General features: G+C 42.2%; 1 protein-coding gene across 1 annotated transcript in view; it reads left to right on the forward strand.

Moving 5' to 3' along the window:
- Window positions 1–22510, forward strand: part of NLK (nemo like kinase) — a 217275-nt gene that overhangs the window by 115123 nt on the left and 79642 nt on the right. Inside the window, exon 3 of the mRNA XM_075594349.1 lies at window positions 14285–14340. Coding sequence (XP_075450464.1) covers window positions 14285–14340 — 56 coding nt within the window. The remainder of the gene's footprint in view (window positions 1–14284; window positions 14341–22510) is intronic.

Here is a 22510-nt window from a genome sequence, read left to right on the forward strand (position 1 = left end):
AGTGTAGGCAGGGCCCCGTGCACTGCTTTGCCCGGGGGACCCTAATGTTGTTAAGATGGCTCTGCTAAAAGGATGTCAATAACAACTATATTTAGTTGACAAGCCTAAGGCACCTAATGACTGGAATGGGGTACTGGTGTCAGATCCAACAGGACTAAAAACTACAACCACTGATTTTCTGAACAGCAGCTCTAGCAGTGTGATCTAAACCAGCTGCTGGGTAGCACCACGGTCACTATCTATTAGCATATCTCCAAGCGATATTTGTTTTGTTGAACTTTAATAAGGATTGTAACCTTGAAATAACTTTAAGCATGAGGACTATGAGTTACTGACGCCAGGTGATATTCATTAAAACACAGGTTTTCTGGCACACACAAGTAAAACAAGGTGAAGCACAGCTAATAAAGCAGATGCGGAGAGAAAGTAATGTAGCAAAGTGACCTGATGACTTGAGTTAGTACTTCTAATCTTATAAAGGACTGTGGGTCATATTCACCTATGGTGCTGGAATACATTACAGCCTATTCAAATAAATGGATTAGAAGATGTCGTCCTGTGCCAGATCATGTTTCAGGTCAGAAGACTGCTTATTAGATATGGTTCTCTATCCCAGAAGAGGGTTATGTGCTTTGTACAGGTATGAGCACTCCATGAGAAATAGCACTCAAAAGTACAGTATGCTTAGGGTGACCAGATTTACAAAAGTAAAAACCAGGACACATTAAAAATTTTTTTTATAAAACAAATGATGTCACCAACTGTGCCCCTTCTCCTTGGTCTCTCTACCCCGCTCTGTCCCCCCTTCTCTCACACACACACCCCTTTCTCCCTCCCCCATATACCTCTATTCTCGTTCTCCCCACCCCTACATTCTCATTCCACCCTTCCCTGTCTCTCTCGCTCCCCCATTCTCTCTCTTTCCCCCCATTCTGTCGCTCTCTCCCCCTCCCCCCTATTCTCTCTCTCCCCCCATTCTCTCTCTTTCTCTCTCTGTCTCTCTCTCCCTCCCCTCATTCTCTCTCTCTCCCCCCATTCTCTCTCTCTCCTCCCCTCTCTTCACCCCTCTCTCTCCCCCCACATTCTCTCGCGCTCTCTCCCAATTTTCTCCCTCTCTCCCCCATTCTCTCCCTCTCCTCTCCCCTCCCTCTCTCCACCCTCTCCTCTCCCTTCCCTCTCTCCCCCCCTCTCCCCTCCCTCTCTCCCCCCCTCTCCCCTCCCTCTCTCCCTCTCATTCTGTGTCTCCTCCATTTTCTGTCTCTCTCCCCCCCATTCTCTGTCTCTCTCTCTCTCCCCCCTTCTCTGTGTCTCTCTCTCCCCCATTCTCTGTGCCCCCCCCCCATTCTCTGTCTCTCTCTCCCCTCCATTCTTTGTCTCTCTCTCTCCCCCATTCTTTGTCTCTCTCCCCCCTCCCCCATTCTCTGTGTCTCTCCTCCATTTTCTGTTTCTACCCCCCCCCCATTCTCTGTCTGTCTCTCTCTCCCCTCCATTCTCTGTCTCAATCCCCCCATTCTCTGTCTCAATCCCCCCATTCTCTGTGTCTCCCTGCCATTCTCTCTCTCCCCCCAATTTTCTCCCTCCCTCTCCTCTCCCCCATTCTCAGTGTCTCTCCTCCATTTTCTGTCTCTCTCCCCCCCATTCTGTCTCTCTCCCCCCCCCATTCTCTGTCTGTCTCTCTCTCCCCCCATTCTCTGTCTCTCTCCCCCATTCTCTGTCTCTCTCTCTCTCCCCCCCATTCTGTCTCTCTCTCTCCCCTCCATTCTCTGTCTCTCTCCCCCCATTATCTGTGTCTTCCCCCCATTCTTTGAAACCCTACATTCTCTCTCTCACCTCCCCCCATTCTCTCCTCCCCCATTCTCTCTCTCTCCTCCCCCATTCTCTCTCTTTCCCCCGTCCATTCTCTCTCTTCCCCCATTCTCTCTCCTCCCCCATTCTCTCTCTCTCTCTCCTCCCCCCATGCTCTCTTCCCATTCTCTCTCTCTCTCTCTCCCCCATTCTGTCCCCCCTCCCTTCCCCCCATTCTCTCTCCCCCCCATTATCTCTCTTCACCCCCGCCCCCCCATTCTCGTCTCTCTCTCCCCCCCATTCTCGGCTCTCTGTCCCCCTATTCTCTCTCTCCTCCCCCATTCTCTCTCTCCTCCCCCATTCTCTCTCTCTCTACCCTCCATGCTCCCCCCCCCCATTCTCACCCCCCCCATTCTCTTGTCTCTCTCCCCCACCCCCTATTCTCGTCTCTCTCTCCCTCCCATTCTCGGCTCTCTGTCCCCCTATTCTCTCTCTCCTCCCCCATTCTCTCTCTCCTCCCCCATTCTCTCTCTCTACCCTCCATGCTCCCCCCCCCATTCTCACCCCCCCCATTCTCTTGTCTCTCTCCCCCACCCCCTATTCTCGTCTCTCTCTCCCTCCCATTCTCGGCTCTCTGTCCCCATATTCTCTCTCTCCTCCCCCATTCTCTCTCTCCTCCCCCATTCTCTCTCTCTACCCTCCATGCTTCCCCCCCCCCCATTATCACCCCCCCATTCTCTGTCTCTCTCCCCACCCCCTATTCTCATCTCTCTCTCCCCTCCATTCTCTGTGTCTCTCTCTCCCCCACCCCATTCTGTGTCTCTCTCCCCCATTCTCTGTCTCTCTCTCCCCTCCATTCTCTGTCTCTCTCCCCCCTTCATTCTCTGTCTCTCTCTCTCCCTCCCCCTTTCTCTGTCTCTCCTCCATTTTCTGTCTCTTTCCCCTCCATTCTCTGTCTCTCTCCCCCCATTCTTTGTGTCTCTCTCTCCCCCCCCAACTCTGTGCCCCTCTTCCCATGCTGTGCCCCTCTCCCCATGTTGTGCCTCTCTCCCCACACTGTCTCTCCCCATCCTGTGCCTCTCTCTGTCTCTCCATGCTGTGCCTGTGCCTCTCTCTGTGTCTCTCCCCATGCTGTGTCTCTCCCCATGCTGTGCCTGTGTCTCTCTCTCTGCCTCTCCTCATGCTGTGCCTGTGCCTCTCCCCCCCACCCCCCCCCCCTTGTGTGAGTGTGTGTCTGTGTCCCCCATTCTGAACCATACCTGCATGGGTGGAGGAAGCCATCTTGAGCCCTGGCAGTAGACACCGGAAGTTCTCACTGACACTTCCGGGTCTCACTGCTGGGCTCTGCAGCTCAGACCCGGCCCCTGCTCTCCTCCATGCATTGTCTGTTCTCTGCTGCCCCCCCTGCTCTGATGGTCAAAAGCGGATCAACCACAAAAAAACAGAACATTTTACAGCATGCAAGGCAGCCGGGCAGAGGTTAAAAAACCGGGACAGAGGTTAAAAAAACGGGACTGTCCCGGCTAAACCGGGACACCTGGTCACCCTAAGTATGCTGTAACAGTGGTGCTAGCCATCAGCTGGTTTAGCTTGAACGGCTAGAGTTGCTGCCCTGAATAACGCAGGTTGTGTGGATTCTGATCCTGTTGGATCAAGCACCATACCCCATTTTTCATAAGGTGCCTCAGACGTTTCAACCCAATAAAACTTTTTGCGCTGTGGTCTGGCTGCCGGAGTCCAACGGAATCACTTCCTGCAGTTTGTAGAGTTTTATTATAACTTCAATTCAGTATGTGTCTGACAGATGGCACAGTAAGATTTTGTAAAATAAATGCTGGGGATCGCGCAAGGCCTCTATCTTTACTCACCTTAACTTTCCAGTGACGCGTCCCCATGGCAACCCGACATCACTTGACATCGCGTTGCCATGGCAACGTGATGTCACATGACCCCACGGCGTCATTTGTCACTGGAGCCGAGCAGGGGGGGTGAGCAGACAGGGGGGTGCAGGGAGAAGAGTTTGCGCACCCCTGGTTTAAGGCATCCTTACATGAAATGAAACCATAAAGGCAAAACGAACGGCTCTCTTTCAGTACGAGAAGAACCTCACAGACAAACGTTATATAAACTGAGGAAAGCAAAAAGTGACGTAAACAGACCTCCATATGCTGTGCTAACTAATGGCTGAAGTTATGAACACATTTACAATCTGCATCTGACACAAGATCAGAGTAATGCATGATGGCATCAAATGGCATCAAAATAGCTATAGGCCCAACTCTAAAGAATACTGTTCGTCTAAAATAATTTATAGGGAAGAGTAAACAGATGGAAATGTGGGTCGAGCACTACTTTTGGATCCACTTAAAGAAAAAGTGTGGTTTCAGGGCCTACAGATTCACCATCAATAGGATGTTCTCAATCTAATAAATACAAGAAAAAGGCAGAGAGCAACAACAGCCTTGTTACATTGCTTTCATTGATCTAACCAAGGCCTTTGATTTGTAGGCAGAAAAGGCCTATTCAAACTACTGTAGTAGATATCCACCTAAATGAATGTAGTTTTCTCGTTTCATGATGGTAGGCATTATTCTGTCAACTTTGATGGATCAACATTAGAAGCCTTTGAAATTCAAAGAGGAGTCAAGCAGCGTTAAGTTCTTGCCTTAAACTCTTTTGAATATTTTTTTTTTCTTCTCCTGTTTTTTGATTCCTCTACTGAATGAGTCTACCAACACACAAGGTCAGATGGAAAATTATAAGCGGCTATTTGCTGTCGATGCTGCCTTGATTGCTCACACTGAAAGTGATCTGCAAAAGCTGTTTTTCACTTGTCTGCCAAGCGTTCGGTCTTACCATAAGCATTAGGAGAACCAACATCATGGCTGAGTGTATTAAAACACCACTAGTGATTACTGTAGTTCAGGGGTGCGCAAACTTCTTGCCTTGCGCCACCCTGCCGGCTCTCTTCCCCACCCCCCCTTGTTCGCGCCCCCCTTAACTGGTCTGAAGGGTCATTTGAAGCCACGGCGACGTGTCCCGAAGCCGACTGCATCACGATAAGTGGAGTTGCACAGGCCTCGCGCGGTGCCACTGCAACCGCCATGCCCCCTCCGCCCCCCGCCAGTTTACGCACCCCTGCTGTAGATGATAGTGTATTAGGTGCTGTGAACAAAAACACCTACCTGGATTCCACTGTCACAGAATACCTCTTTTCAAAAGCTGAAGTAAACATCTGCATTGAAAAGGCATCAACCATCGTAACTAAATTATGCAAGAAAGTATGGAATAACAAAACATTAAGTCAATACTAAATTTAGCATATACCAGGCCTGTGGCATCAGCATTCTCCTATATGGCAGTGAATCCTGGACAACATCCATTCATAAAAAACGACTAAACAGCTTCCATATGTGTAGCTTGTACTGCATCCTTGGAATCTCTTGGCAAGACAAAGTTACGAACTCTGAGGTCTTAGAAAAGGCCAGGATGAAGAATGGATGACTGCGATATTCCGAAGGATCACTGGTATGAAGAGCTCTCTGCAGGTAATAAGCCCACTCTGCGCCCCCATCTCCGTTATAAGGATGCTGGCAAAAGCAAAATGATCGCCTTGGACATAAATCCAAAAGTCTGGGGAAATGTTGACACTAATCAAACTGCTTGGAAAACCTTCATTTTATAAAACAATTTTACATTGAGAAGAGTACAACAGGCACAGCTAAAAAGAGAGAAAAGGAGAAAGCCAACCACCTTCAAATGTCTGAAATGCTTGAGAGCCTGTCACTTCCATAAGTGCTCACAGATATTGTATCATTAACAGAGTGATCTCTATTGTGTGTTGAGACAAATGCCAACAACAATTATGAACTGCCTGCTGCTACTACCCTACATTGCAATTGTAAAACCTATATTCTTGCCTTCAATACTTAATTAAAAAATCTGCTGCGTTCTAAATATTAATCCAGTCTTAATTCATCACAATGCAAGGCTTTTTAATTGCAGCTTTTGGTGTACTTTATTTAAAGGGAAAAAATGCAGGAATCAGCCAGCTCATAAAACATGCTAAAGATTAAAGCAGCAATCACCACCTCCCCCCCCTCCCTTTCCCCACCCAAAGTTCATGTTGTTGAAAACAACATTTTAGAATTTTATATAAATAATTTGTGTAATATTTATATTAATATGTATATATCGTATGAGTGGAAGAAATACACACCTTACCTGGCTTCTATGACCAAACCTGGCTGCTGTGTATGTTGCTGGGTGCTCACAGGCACAGTTCCTGCAACTGTAGTCAACCTGAGGCAAGCAAATACTGTGCAACACCAGTCCTAAAAATATAAATTGTATGTAATAACTCGTCAACGTTTCGATGTTAGTTGCACCTTCATCAGGACTTAAAAATGGCACTGTGTATACGTGATGTCGGCATTATTGCATAAGTAACATCCCCCAGGGGAGACTCTTGTTTCTGTGCACTAGCTTGTTTTGATTGACAGAGATATATTGGTCTCTCCCCTGGGGGGTGTTACTTATGCCATGATGATGACATTGCAACTGAAACAGCAGCAGCATGCAAACAATTTGGAGACAAAAATGCCTTGCTCCTCGGTATGTAAACTAGCAGTAATAGGCCTGTTCTATACAGGATGCAGCTGTGCGGCCACGCGTTCCTATGCGAACGCGCGTGCACGTGCTGCATGCTTTTCCTGTATATAGTGCCGGGAGCTGGAGGTAAGGTATATCTGTGTATATGTGTGTGTATGTGTGTGTATGTGTATGTATGTGAGAGTATATGTGTGTGCATGGGTTGTGTGAGTGAAAGGAAGTGCTAGATAAGATTTTTTAATGAAAAAAATACTTTAATACATTTTTTTTTTAAAATATGCAATCATTCACACACACACATACATTTGAGCGCAGGCAGCGGCGCGAAAAGATGAATTTCCTCATCTTCGCCGCTGCCTGTCGGCTCCCCTCTCCCTGTCGTGCGTGCGTGTGGCCCTTCTATAGAATGGCTGACTGACGTCAGCCAACTAAAAATCCGCGCGCGCGCCCGGCGCAGCACGCGCCCGGCACTATAGAACGTGCCATACAAAGGACTTTGAGGATGGGTACATGGGGGAGCGATGGCATAGTCAGGAGCACATACTGTAGGAGGGCATCCGATAACCAGGCTGCCTGAAGAGTCGTTAATAACGGGTTATGGCATCTGTTTAGTGATCAAGTGACCTGAATTAAATTGTCACATAATGGAGATGGGCTTTATTTCTACCACCCAAGGCATTCATAACCTCATATGTCCTCTTTTGTGTTTGATGTATTATTAATTCTAAGTTCATTTCTTTGTCTCTATCACCAGTGGGCATCTAAGTCCACTATTCTTTTATAATGCATGCAGTTATTGGCCCTGTCCTGTTGTACGTGTTACTGTTAATCTACAGAAACCATTATTGATACTCATATTCATTTTCCAGAGATCTTTGGGATATTCTCAGCAGTCATTTTAGTTGTAAATCAAATATAGGATTAATATACAGTAGATGGCACATTTAAAAAAAATCTTTGAAGAAATTGATTTACGGGCAACTCCACTATTGAACATTTATTTGCGTAAATATTTTCCACATCTGTAGCAGAGAAGGTACTTTAGGGATGTGCATCATACTTCCTTGGATGAAATGCATCTAATTTAATTCACACACAGACCATTTACTGTATGTTCACAAAAGAAAAAGGGTAGATGGAGTGTGTGGGGGGTGGGGGGGGAGTGGGAGAGAAGAGTGTAGAGGTATCTGTATTTTTTTTGAGGGGGAGTGTAATGGTGTCTGTATTTGGATGTAGTTAGTGGTGCTTGTATTTGAGGGCTGTAATGTTTGTATTTGGGGGGTAGTGATGTTTTGTATTGGTTGGGGGTATTGTGTTTTTTTTTTGTGTGGGCACTGTGGATGGGGAGGAATTGTATATGGTTATTGGGGGGAATTTTTTCTTTGTGTGTGACCAAGGGGGAGGGGAAAATGCGTGGGATTGAGTGAGAGGGGGTTAATTGAGTGATAGCAGAGGGGGGAGAGAGGGGGTCCTGGACCACAGAAAATCTGTTGGTGGCCCCGATGGAGGGATCAACTGTTGAGGAACAGTTTACTGACTGTACATGCTAGATTCTAGCACTAGTGTGCAAGTGCTTGTGGAATTAAAGTTAAATGTTGGTGTATCATTCTTTTCCATATGTTTTGCAGTAGCAATTTATTCGAAGTCTGGTAGAGGTTTGAAGTTGGATTACATGACTTTCATTCTCTGTTTACTCCGTATATAAAACGGCTGATCTCCAAAGTTAAAATGAGATGACTGTACAGTATTCTAAATTTGCTCTATTGCCCCAAGGGTGATGTTTTCCCACAAAATGATTTATTTTGAAAATTAGCTCAATGTAAAGCCCATAAGTGCAGATTGACAACCTTACTTAATTTTTTTTCTTTGCTCTATTTGAATGTACTGTATTTACTTTTTGTTTTATTTTAGAGATGTTCAAACAACCTCTGCTCTTTATTCTCACTTGTTCCCCCTTCCCAGGTAATACTCGGCTGCTTTCTATGCAGAAGTCAAAGAGCCTTAGTAGAAAAAGCTGTCTTATTATGAGCCTTGAATACTGTATAAGGCTGCGTCCATGGTACCGCTTGGCACGTTGAGTTCAATGAACGTCAATATGTCCGCTCATGCGGCGTGCCCCAGTGCCCGTATGCTCGCGGGCGCTTGGCAAGACAGATGAAATGGATTTCCAGGCACGCAGATGGAATTAGTGATCTTTCTGATACTCCAACAATATGCACAGATGGGGTAATAGGTGAATAAAAATGGAAGAAAAATTGTACTCACACGTCCCAGTGTGGTACTATACACAAAATATGGTGACTGCAGCCGAGTGAAGTTGTCCCTCAAGAGAATATGGTCTCCCTTGGTATCCTCCGAATAGAGGGGGACTTCAGCCGAGTGAAGTTGTCCCTCGGGAGAATATGGTCCTATTCGGAGTATACCAGGGGAAACCATATTCTCCTAAGGGACAACTTCACTCGGCTGCAGTCAAAGATATCATTATTTGTGTGCAGTACCACACTGGGCCGTGTGAGTACAATATTTCATTCTATTCACCCACTTCCCCAACTTTATACACTGTTAAAGTCTTTGGAAGATTACGGGTCCTATTCATCCTATACATTGCGCCCCCCATTCTTCTTTTCACATATTTCTATCACGAGGATCGTGGGAAGATCTCTCGTCGGGGTTGAGCAGCAACAAGCAACACGCTCTGGGCTAGTATTATTTTTGTATAGCCCTTTATCTATGATATGGTATTAGTAGGGAGCGCCCCAGTATACCTTTATCCCTAAATATTGTGAAGATTCCCAGGGGAGCCAAATTTCACAGAATTTATCAAAAGATCCAATTAAAAGACTTGTGGGACGTTCCATAAGATTAACTTCTATTCATTTTGGTAAAATCATGGAGGTTCTTTCTTTTTTAACAAGTTAGCTACAGTATATGTAGATACTAGGAAACCGCGTTCCTAGTGTACCGTGCTCAGCTGTAGGAAATCACTAGATGCCATCTAGTATGTAACCTCTAAATGAGGAGAACAGGAAAACACCACTCTCTGGCAAAACATATGTGATTTGTGTCTCTTAGCATATCTCCTAATAAGTGGGGAAACTGTGCTGTTTGGTGAGTGTCAGTAATAAATCTCTGACCTCCCAGTAACACAAAGCATAACGTCCCCTGGAGAAGAGACAACAATGGTATAACACCCAGACCTTAAGCAGAAAGGGTTACTCACAATAGAGAGTTATCCTGTAGGGTGAATCCCACGGCGTGCATCACGTAGAGATGAGCAGCAAAAAGTATCCACACGGGAAAACGGAGCAAAGCAACTGCAAAAATGAGGGGGCTAGATACCGGTAATTAAAAGTCCTTTATTCCATGGTAGACATCATGGCATGGGATAAGATAAAATCTCGAACGCGTTTCGGGCCGTCACAAGAGTGGCCTCCAGATCCTTGTATGTTACTCTGGGGTTCTTTGTGACTTCCTGGATGATTTGCCGGTTTGTTCTTGGTGAGATTTTGGTAGGACGACCGCTCTTGGTTGAGTGACCGTGGTCTTGAACTTTCTCCATTTGACCGACTGGATTGGTGGAGCCCCATATCCTTAGAAATGGTTTTGTAGCCCTTTCTAGACTGATTAGCATCAATAACTGCTTTTCTGAGGTCCTCAGAGATTTTTTTATCTTTACAAAGGCTGGGGCCCCCCGAACCTACCCCTGAAGATCTACCTAATTATTTAGACACCTGATTCTAATTATCCCTTTTTAATTTGGCTGATAAAACCAGGGTTTCACTTACTTTTGCACATACCCTGACTCTTAATTACTCATTGTTTGTCTAATTCATAAATCATTTTGTTTCAAAAGACATGGAATTGGTTAATATAAACCCTATTGGATATTTAAGAAAATACTAGTTTTGATTCAAGAAGGTTATCATGGAAAAAATATGGAATTGTCGTAATTATCATTGAGGTTCACAAACTTTTTCTCTCCAGTGTATTTGTGTATATCTATATCGATCTTTCATAAAGGAAGAATGCATGCCCAGTTTTTCAAAACAAGTAAGTCCTCACAGTCTATTCCCAGATAAATTCAGAGAGCGTATGAAATATCTTAGTTATAGGCAGCGGAAAAATTCAGATTTGAGAAGATTATATTTTGTTTATAATTCAGTAAAAGATTCCAATGTTCCAGAATGTAATTTTTTTTTGGAAATTGTGGATTGGAGAATAGTGGGAGCAATGGAGATAGGTTTGGGGTTAGACCAGATTGTTGGGCCCATCTTGTCCCAGTAGAAGAGAGAGCAAGAAATTGACGGAATGTACTATATTTCCCTGGGACATTTTTGATTTGGGAATCTAAAGTATATTTTCCATTGTGACGGGGTATAATGTTTTTCAATTTCCACTCATTGTTTGGGATTTGTATTGGCGTGCCAATCAATAATAGTTGAAAGGGCCAAACACCTTTTACAATTGGTATCTGTAAAATAGTCCTAGATTTTCTTGTTTTCTTCCCAGACCATATGAATTTATTTATTTATCTTTTGAAAATATTCAACTCTCTGAGGAATAGAAACAGAGAACATACTTGCCAGATTATTGTAGCTTTTTCAGGCCCCTCTGGGGGCCTGAAAAAGCTACAATAATCTGGCAAGTATGTTTATTTTAGTTGTTGCAATTCTACCCAGTCAAGAAATCTCCAGTTTGTGCCATGAATTCAAATCTTTTAGAAGTGTCTTTAACAGGGTGAAGTAATTTTCTGTGTATACAGTAGGTCAGCAGGATCTTTAGTAATATGTATGCCCAAGTATTTTAAGGAATGATCTTTCCAACAGCAAGACAAAGGATTTATGGGTTGTCGCCGTAATGTGATGTATTCTTACAGCGAGAGCTTCTGATTTAGTAGAATTAATGTAAAAATCTGATATTGTACTAAAGTTTGAATTTGTTTTGTAAATTTGGGAAAGGGACGTCATCAGCAAATAAGCTTAATTTATATTCGGTTTGTCCCAAGAGAGACATTTTGGCGAGTACCATTTGATAGCGGGAAAGGCTCTGAGGGAAAGTCTGCTGCATTAATTCTTGCTGTAGGAGTATTATACGAGGCAGTTATCGCCCCCAAGAATCTTTCTTTGAATCCAAAGGCCCTTAAAGGTTTTAACATATTTCCAATGTAATCTGTCAAAGCTTTCTCTGTGTCTAAGGAAAGGAGGACCATGGAATCTTTTGAGAATGAAGACGGTTGACATGTCTCCTGGTATTATCTGCTGCTTTGTCCTAGGCACAAATCCCACCTGGCCGGGGTGGATCAGAGAAATAAGTACTCCCCCCCCCCCAACCTAGTTGCTAGAATATTGGTGTATAATTTTGCATCTGTATTAAGTAATGATATATTGGTCTATATATACATAGGGTTTTGAAGGGTATGCTGATTTTAAAGAGGCACTTAAAAAACACAAAACAAAATGCAGCCTTTGATTACCTTTATTGAAAACTAATTAACTAAGCTGGCGATTGATCTGTTCTCCAGTGATCGTTCAGCAAAGATCCTGCTTCTCAGGGATCACTCAATGGCTGTCTTTCAGTTTCAATCAATCCTTCAGTCAGTGTAACTAAGCAGCTACAATGTATTTTTATATTACCATGGTAACATTATCTGTGGTTACAGTTTGCAGCTCAAACTGTTAGGAATTATGACAAACAGGAAAGTGTTACGAAGATCTTGCACTGCTTGGGATATGTGCTAAAACATGCTACAGAATTCAAAGGATGTCATGTATATTAAAACTCATTAAAAATGGCATTAAGAGTTAAATAAAAAATGTATGCAATCTAATACTACAAAATTGATTTACAAAAACAAAAAACACGTAGAATATTGCTTCTATTGCCCCTTTAAATTGCACTGATTTTTAAATGTCAATGCCTAATTTCTTTGGGCAATTTAAGGTACTTTAACCATCATTTACCAATCAGTGTTAAACCGTAAGACGCCTTACTGCCCATTCACTTTTATGTACTGGAGGGGGGGTGGGGGGGAGGGCAAGCGGTTGCAGAGGCCCCGTGCGCTTCTCCAAGGCATTTATCTTAAATGCCGGGGGATCGCGTAAGGCCTCTGCAACCTGAACTTAACGAGATTCAGCCGCCTTCTGGACGCTTCTCCATGGCAACGTAGCATCAAATGATGCTGCGTGTCACGTGTCGTAATGTCACATGACGCCGCTGCGTCATTTGATGCTGCACTAAGGTACAGAGAGGGGGAGGGGAGGGTACAAGCACCAGGGGAGAGAAGGCAGGGGGGGGTGCAGCAACAAAAGTTTGTGCACCCCTGATTTACTGTATGGTGCCTTACGGCTTAAATCCGCTTGGTCAATAAGGCCCTATTTCCTTCCACAATGCTACATCAGATATCATATTATTTTCTGTCATGGAGAATGTTTTAAATTAGGTTTGAATTTCTATAAAAAAGGAGATGATCTAAGAAATGATGGATTAGAATAGTAAATTAAGGAATCCTCCCATCACACCAGCAAGTGAACACCATAAACTAGACGGCTGCATAGAATATTTCTCATTTAAAGCAATCTGACTTTTCTGAAACAAGGAGGATTGTCCAGATGCTTAAATATTATCTCAGCATGAGTGTCATGGAAAGCTGGAAGCTCATACAGTGACACAGATAAACACTGGTTGTCATCACTAAATACTGTAGCTCCAATAAATCAGAATACCCATTGTTTAAATCTCGAAAATATGCTGACTCTGCTGTTGCTCATTCTTAGGCTATGAAACTTTGTCTTTCATTGACTTCGTCTGTCTAATACAATCAGTGTCATAATCTATCTTGTAAGCGCTTCTTATTTTACATGGAACTACAATGGAAACAGCCATACTGTTCTGATACTAAACACATAAATCTTGCATCTTAGAACTTCTTTAAAATTATAACTTTTTTTTTTTACGTTAAGATAGGAAATAACTATCACCATTTGTCTAAAACAAATGGTGATAAATCAATTGGGTTGTCTTTGTGATCAAGAAGAAAGACGAGGATTACTGTAAAAGCAGCACAGAATTTCTAGTAGTTTTGTTCAATAGATATCTGTATGTTAAAATAAAATAACGATGCTGATGTGTTTGAAATCAGGGTTTTCAATGTCCATACTAGGCGACAAACACTAAAAAGTTGCTAAATTGGCCCTACAGTAGAAGCGAAGAAGCTGTTCTAAGTGCACCATTGCATAAACATTGGATTACAGTCCCCGTAGAAGATGTTATAACTGAGAAATACAGCCATTCTTTTGATTTTTTTTTTTATACAAATTAAACATTTTGGTTTGTTAATGAACCAAAGTGAAGCTCATGAGCTCCCTGCTTAAGGTAACATAAGATTTTCATGAAGCACCATTTATACATGGAAGAGGGCAGAATGCATTCTTTGTAGTCTGTGTAGCTTCTCTGTATAAGGCTGCGCTTATAGTGATGGTGACGCGACAAAACAAATGTATTGCCGTTGTCGCGTGCGCTTATAATAAGTGTGACGCGACGCTGGCGGTGCGAATTTCTGAAGCCGGTCAAATTTGATTTTTCAGAGGCTGTCGCAACATGTGACAGCCTCTGAACCAATCAAAGACCTGGTCGCCGAAAAGTGAATTATAACTTTCGCTAGCGGTGACGGCGGCGGGTGACGTATGTGTGTGGTGCTATAATACATATATAATGTTTTACATCTGTGATACCATTGAGTATTGAAGTCACATGGAAGAGGTCCCTCATAAACTTGAAATTAAATGTTTTTCATATTGAGGATTACTGTGATGTACAAACAATGCATAACATCATAAATTTATATGGTGTCGACTGTCTAGTGATTTTGTCTTTGTTTGGTTCTTCGCAGGTACTCTCTGCACTTGATATTCTCCAGCCTCCTCATATTGATTATTTTGAAGAAATGTATCCTACACGTATGTTGTATGTGAGGTAGGTGTTACCATCTTAAGTGTACAGATGGTATGGCATTTGTACATTTTCTATGCTCATGAGTGCGTATTCTGTAGAATCCAGAACAAATGTCATAGTCACTGGGTAAGAGTTGGGACCCAAGCCTTTCTTTGTGCTACTGTGCTCACCCTGAAGGATATATGAACCAAGAGTAACAGTCAGTGGTTGAAGTGGCTTAAAAAAAGTAATGGTGCTGTGCCGGACATAAAAGGAAATCTTAGAACAAATCAATTTTCTTTCACTAAAAAGTTGAACTGTGTATCAAAATAGTGGAACTGTGGATCGGAATTTGTTTTTCAAAAGTAGTGGTCTCTGTACCTTCTTACATTTCTCCCGCCCCCCTTACTACTTCAACCACTGGTTACAGTATAGTTTCTAATGTCGTATAATGTCAAACCTCAATAATGGTACAACAACAACAAAAAAGAGTCAAATGTAAAACTCAAAATGCGTTTGAACTCTTAGAAACCCGATGTACTAAGCATCATTAAAATGGCTGTTTTGTCACAGAATTGATTTGCCGAATCTCCTTTTTAAATTGTGCTTGTGTGCGCCTATGACCTAACAAGACATTTCTCAATCTGTGCCATCAGCACCCAAAAAAAGTTTCTTTTGATTGATGGTCAGATATTGACTACACTGGGCGTACAGATATGAATGGTATGCAGGGCCGGCTGGGAGTTTGTTGGAGCTCGATGCCGGGGGAGAGTGAGGGGCCTCTTACCTTCTCCTGTCCATCTCCAGCGTCTCTGGCTACGTTGCGACATCATGTGACGTCGTGTCGCCATGGTGACGTGTCGTCACAAGGAAACTATGTCGGAGCTTAGAGATGCCCGGCACTCTTTCCTGGCAATCAGTTTAAATATTGTGGAGGAGAGTGCAGGGCCTCTGTAACTGCAGGGCTCGGTGCTACTGCAGCGACTGCACTGCCATCAATCCGGCCCTGAATTGGTATGTACTAAAAAAGAACGTTTCTGTGCTTCAAAAAAAAATAAGGTGCAAGTTGCATCAAACTCATTCTCCAAGGTCAACTTCATGTAAACTCTAGACTTAAAAGTTGTTTTTTTTAAAACAGAAAATGCTAAAAGTATTTTTTCTTACTACAGAACTGATTTATTAAAAAAAACACATGCAGGATATTGACTGAACTGCAGTTTTAATACTGTCAGCACAGAATTAAGTTGCTATGTATTGTATCACCCCCAAAATGTATTTGCCTCAGCTGGGATGTGTCATTATAAAAGTTAGCGAAAAGTATTAGTTTTGTAGTATTGCTATTATAAATATTATTACACAGAAAAAAGTATATTTTCTAATGCTGTTTACTAATAATTCTGTTTTAATTTAAATGATATCAATCAATTATTCAACATGACGCGTAAAAAATAATTTAAAACACATTGTGTCATGTATGACGTCTTCATGCGTAAGGTTTATATTACTTTACATGAAATTTTGTGAGAAAAAATTGTTTTAAATATAATCTTACTACATAGGACCCGCACTGGTTCAGTAACCCAAAGAAACGCCTCCTAGGCATAGAAATTAGAACATCGTAAAAATATGAGCTTATAAGGGTTCTGTATGTTTAACATCGTAAAAGAGCAATCCAAGCGTTTTTGTTTGTTTGTTTTTTTAATTGGATTTTTTAATACAGTATTGAAGCAGGCAGTCTCCAGAGCTGAATCCCGTTCATTTAATCAATGGAGACCCCCTGATTCAGGAAATACGTACCGCTGAAGGGGGTGTCGGTATCCTCTGCAGTTTAAAGCCCCCAGTCACATAGGCAATTAGAAGCCGCATTGAGTGACATCAGTCCTATTGGCCCGCAGGGCTCTGAAGCTTTTAAAATCAGCCTTAATGTGAAACCTGGAGCGGCTAACGGCACCCACCTTGGAGGTAAGTATCTCCGGAAGCAGGGGATTCCCTGCTGAAATGTAATGGGGTTCAGCTTTGGAGACCCCCTGCTTCAATCCTGTATAAGAAAAATGAAGAAAACAATTCCATGGATTGCCTCTTTAATATCTCAATATGAAAATTGAGTCTTCCTCCTAGTTGGGCTTTAATTGTAATACATAGGTGACACTAAAGGGGTCATTTTGTTTAGTCAGATGAGGCCTCTCGGGTTGTTTTTTTCCAATTAGACAACTGCTTCGGGCCCTAAAAAGCTTACAGGGTTCATATTTATCCTGACATTTAGCTAATTATTCTATTCAAATCTAATTTGTGTTTGACTGCGAAACCTCAGTATCCACTCATTTGAGCCGGTAGACATTGACATTTGGGGAGTGCCATGTAATAAAGTCTCGCCATGGTGGGAGAAAAGGGACACTTTTAACATTCCGTGTTAAACAAGTTAAAAACTACATTGCCACTTGTTATCAGAGTATTCAGCTTGTACAGACAGCGGTAACAATGGGGTTTGTGGAAAATATGGGTGTGAAAGGCCTCGCAGAGCTAGTTAATTTTAGGAAAAGTAAATGTGTAGAAGGAAGTAGAAACCATGGAGATTGTGAGGTATTTGTTAGTTTGCATTCAATTAAATGCAATCTCTGTTAAAGCTACAACCCTACAAGTTCCTTGTAGGGTTAGGCGATAACAAAAATAATTCCCACGATAACGATACTAAATAATGGATTGCGATTATATTTATCGTGATTAATACCCAATAGAAAACAAAAAACGTAAAGTCATCAATATGTCCCTTCCTCTCCCCCAATGTCAATTTAAGGGAGCAATCGAAGCCATTGATTTTTTTTTCTTCTTTACCATAGGATTGAAGAAGGGGGTCTTTGGAGCCGAACCCCATTAATTTCAGCTCTAGGGACCCCCTGCTTCTAGGGATAGTTACTTCCAAAGCGGGTTCTTGTATCTGTGCATCACGATGGCAAATGGGAAGCCACACCGGGTTCCTATTTGCGCCCAGGACCCGGGAGCTTTGAACGTCTGCATTACGTGATCCCTGCTAACTGTCTAGAATGATTAATGGCACCCCCTACTGAGGTAAATATCTCCGGATGTTGGGGATCCTCGAAGCTGAAATTAATGGGGTTCAGCTCTGGAGACCCCCTGCTTCAATCCCATGTCCCAACAAAATTGTGAAAAAACAATCACTTGCTTTGATTGTCTCTTTAAGAGGGATTGAGATCACCAGAAGGAGGATTCCTATGTACCCCTTGATAAAGCGCTTGTAAGCGCGAAACGCATAGCTGGTGCGTTTTTTTACCTTGTCCATATGGCAGCAATAAATATAATTTTTTATGGGGGTCCTCTCGTTGATCACGTTTTTTTCCACTTATGGTTGTGCTCCGTTTTCTACCTACACCTGCTTGGATTCCTTTGAGAGCCTACACATGCTATAGCTTTGTCACAGAGTGCCAAGTTCTAACCCCTCCCCTCTCTTCACAATGGCCCCAGTAGCCGGACAAACAGTAAGAAGTGTAAAAAACCATGGTAAGTACCAAGTTACCGTCCATTTTTATTACAACAGTATTACTATCATACCGGAATGTTTTCCAGCCCTAGTACCTTGCCTTTAAGGTTTCTACATAGGTTGTATATACAGCGTTGTGTGTCAAAGGAACAGTACAAGCGGGTTTTTAAAAAAAAAATTTTTTTAATAGGTTTGAAGCAGGGTGTTTCCGGAGCTGAACTCCATAAATTTCAGCTCTGGGGACCCCCTGCTTCCTGAGAAACTTAGCTCTGTAGGGGGTGCGGGTATCTCGGCAAAGTATAAATGACCCTGGTTATGCGGGCCAATAGAAAACAGCAACGGATGACGTCACAGCTTCGTATTGCCCCGCAGAATGTGGGAGCTTTGAAACCCCGCCATTACGTGAACCCTGGTAGCCGAGGAGAGTGACTACCGGCACCCCCTATGCATGTAGGTATCTCCGGAAGCAGGGGATCCCCTGGAGCTGAAATGAATGGGGTTCAGCTCCGGAGACCCCTTGCTTCAATCCTACGTTAAAAAGAAAAATATTCGCAAAACAAATTGCCTGCTTGGATTGCCTCTTTAACAAAATTTGTTTTTGCGTTGTTTTTTTTGTTGCAAAATACTTGTTACAAATTCTTTTACAGTCCTGTATTTTTACAGTGATTCATTTGTAGTAATAAAAAAACTGCATATTTTGGAATTGATAGTAGAAGTTGACTGATTTTATTCCAGGAAAGTAAAAAGTACACGCAGCGGCGGATTTCAAAATCAGCCGCCCCTAAGCATAGCTGTTGCTGCTGCCTCCTTGCCTGCCGCCCCCCCTCCTCCTCCTGAACCGCGGCGTGACGTCACCAACGTGACGTCGCACGGCGTCACGTTGCCATGGTAACATGACGTGGCGTAATTTGACACAGCAACATCGCGTTGCCATGGCAACTAGACGCTGTAACATCACGTTGGTAACGTCCGCGGCGTCATTTGCCGCTGCAGTTCAGAAGGTAAGCAGGGCGGCAGGTAAGGAGGCGGCCGCAACAGCTAAATGACTTTCCATCAGGTCCGAGAGCGCGGCAAAATTTTATGGGGCAAACATTTTTGCCGCCATAGGCCTGAACCTAATGGGAAATCCGCCACACGCTATTTGTAGTGCGGTTTTTATTGGATTTATAATACTATTTATAATACAAGTAATGCTGATTATTAAAAGAAAATTAGACATTTGAGTGATTTCTGAAATATAGTTTACCCAGCAGCAGGGCTGCCAACAGAAATCGTGGGGCCCAGGACGCCAGTACCCTTTGTCCCCCCTGTTGGTGGCCCTGCCCAGCAGGTTTAATAAAGTACAGTACTAGTCGTATTGAGATATTTTTGTTTTTTTAAATTCTGTGGACTCTATATAAATTCAGTAAAGTACAATAGTCATTATTGCTTGTTGATGGCTGTTCTGTGTCTCCTATACACCAATAATGTCTGTTTGCTGTTAAGTGAATATATCCTTATATCTCTGTTCATATAGAGGTTATTTATGTTTCAATGTGAAAACGACACTTCTGCTTTACATATTATACTATAATTTGCTTTTCAAACAGTAGTTGATATACAGTACAAGAAACAATACAGTGATTAACTGCATATAGTTACATGTTCTTATATGCATGCAGTATAATTCACAAACAGCTGCAAAAGTTATTTTACAGCCCTCGTAAAACATCTGTTGTAGTGATCATAAATATTCAGTCCTTTGTAATCTAACATGAGAAACAGAGTTTATAGCAGCACATTTTTTAGAAGTCTTTAGCCATAATTATTATATGTGGGCTGTGGTAATCCATTTTCTCAAACTCCATTCGAAAGCAATTAGCAAGTACTTTTCTTGTTATCGTTGGATGCGTAATAGCTGGACCTATTCCGCATAATCAACAGAACCTGTCTTAAAGTGGCAGTCTTTATTTCAATACATACTGTACATGTGACATTTGAACAGACCTTTGTATGCGGTCGTATTTTTGGGTTTTGGGCTCCACTACAGTCTGTAGATACATTTGGTAGACTTGTATCCAGAACTAAATGCTATTGGACAACAGATTGCTGGTTGTGCCATTTTAAAAACCAATTACATATATTGAAGATAAGAGAAGTAAAGAAGCTAAAGGATTGAAAATATGTATTTGTGTTGATATACAGTAGTTTTTTTTTTTTTTTTTAGACATTCTGCTGTGATTCCTTTTCATATCTAGGAGATCTGTAATCATTGTTGCATACTTGTGACATAGTTAACATTACCTCTCAGGGTATGAATAGGGTCTTTGTGATCAAATGATTATTTTAATCATTTTGATACCAACAGGGAAGGAAAAAATATTGTACGTTTTGTAGAGAGTTTGCGGTTTAACCAAAAGTGTGAGAGGCAGATATTTGCTGCTGTGGTATCTTCACCAGTGAAGTAATGGAACATGAAACCAACATCATTAAAATGTCCTTTACGTAAGTGCATAGTTGAATATCTGTTCTGTGGCTAATATAGTGATGCCTGGTCTAACCTATTGCACTGCCATGTTACAGTTGCCTTTACAGCAGTAGTCTGTGTATTGCATTTGAGCATAATCCAGAAAACGAAAAAGTTTTTTCTTCTTCAAAGATTACTTGTATTTTCCTGCATGTGAGCAGCAAACAATACATGAAGTGTTCACAGCTGTGTAAATAACATAATCTCTATGGGGGTGATTCATTAAATGGCAGAAGTGCCAATTGGGGCATTTATTGCACGGAAACAGCCATTGACTTCAAAAACGTCCCCTGACTTCAGTAGGATTTTCCATGCAGTTTTGTCGCTGTCGGCATTGTCGCAGTTTAATGACTAACCCACCATGAATCACAATCTACACAATATTATGCGGTGTAATGTCTTGTCATTATTGGATGCATTAAAAGCCTCTTTATATATTTCTGAAAGATTGTGTCTAGTTTTCTTTCAAACAGAGAGCTCTCCGCTCACACAGATACATTAGTAATTGATGGTGTTCCTGTCTGGTTGCTGTTTCATGTCTGCACTCTTTCATTACATTGTACCCTCTACAATATGATTCTTCATTAATTACTAAAGTAGGTAAGAACTCCCAGAAAGGTTCATTGGTATGGTTCAAGACCATTTTTATTTTTGTGTATTATTATTTTTTTCCCTTCTATAATTGAAGGCTTAAAAATACAGATGTAAAAAATAATCAAGGGGATAGACAATCACATGTAAAAAAAAAAAAAAAGATTTTTTTTAAATGGTGCTTAACAGTGCTATAATTTCCTATACCAGCATGCTTGATTTTAATGTTTCATAGCAATAATGTTTGAACAAAACCCAGTAAGCAAGTTATACCAGGAGTGCGCAAACTGGGGTGCGTGAAAGTTTCGCGGGGGGTGGGGGGGTGTTACGGCAGTTAGAGGCCCCGCGCTTCGCTGAAGGCATTTCTATTAAATGCTGGGGATCGCCTCTGTAACTTTTCTTACCTTTACTTTCCAGTGATGCGTTGCCAAGGCTGGAGCCGAACCGGGGAGGGGGGGGGGTGTAGAGCAGGCAGGGGGCGCCGAGAGAAGAGTTTGTGCACCCCTGTTTATAGACCATTCATTCAAATTCCTTCTATCATTGAAGAAAAAAAGAAAAGAAAGCTCCAGAAATGGGTTCTCCTTCTGTAATATATATATTAGTAAGGAGTTGAAGTTCCTTTTATATCTCAAATCAATTTTCTGATACATTGGGCTAAAACTTGAACTTGTACCAAAAAAGGTTTCGAAGTTTGCAACATGTTTACTTCCCCCATCAGTCTTCGTACTCAATGTAGAAGTTATCATTTATACAGCTGCTGGTCCGACTGGTGCAGTAATAGTTAGATATAGTTCATTATTTAATATGCTGTTAAGCTAATTCCACGTGCTGAAGAAGCTTTTGGTCCTATTCATCTAAACGAACCTGTTATCTTCTCCAGCACAGGGGGATCAACTTTAAGGTTCGGTAACTGGGCCACTGCTATTTAACTTGTTTATTAATGACCTTGAGGTTGGCATAGAAAGTAAAGTTGTCTTCTTTGCTGATAACACTAAATTATGTAAGGTAGTAACATTAGAGCAAATGTAATTTCTCTCCACAAGGACTTGGATAAACTTGAAACTTGGGCAGCTAAATGGCAGATGAGATTTAATACAGATAGATATAAGGTTATGCATTTAGGAAGCAGCAGGCAAATACAGAGCAAAGCCAAAAATTGAGAAAATAATTATCCAGGACAACTCAGAAAAAGTTGATACATTTATTGTAAGCTCACGGGGAGACCAGATAAAACGCCTTGATAACGTGCTCTGCACGAAACGCGTAGGTGCGTTTCATCTGGTCTCCCTGTGAGTTTACAATAAATTTATCAACTTTTTCTAATTTGCCCTGGATAATTATTTTCTCAATTTTTGGCTGTGCTCTGTACTTGCCTACGGCTTCTGGACTCTTCAACCACGAATTGCATGCCCCGGATGTGCTGGACTTTCTGATGACTAGCTGACAGGTAGTGGGCAATTGCCCTTTCTATTATTCTGTTACAGCAACCACTGTCATATTCATTATCTGATTGGGAATGACATTGTGTGCCCTACCATGTAGTTGTTAGGTGGACATCACTAGGCACATTTCCGCTCAGCAACATGATTATT

The sequence above is a fragment of the Ascaphus truei genome, chromosome 3 (genome assembly GCF_040206685.1).
Source record: "Ascaphus truei isolate aAscTru1 chromosome 3, aAscTru1.hap1, whole genome shotgun sequence".
Lineage (NCBI taxonomy): Eukaryota > Metazoa > Chordata > Amphibia > Anura > Ascaphidae > Ascaphus > Ascaphus truei.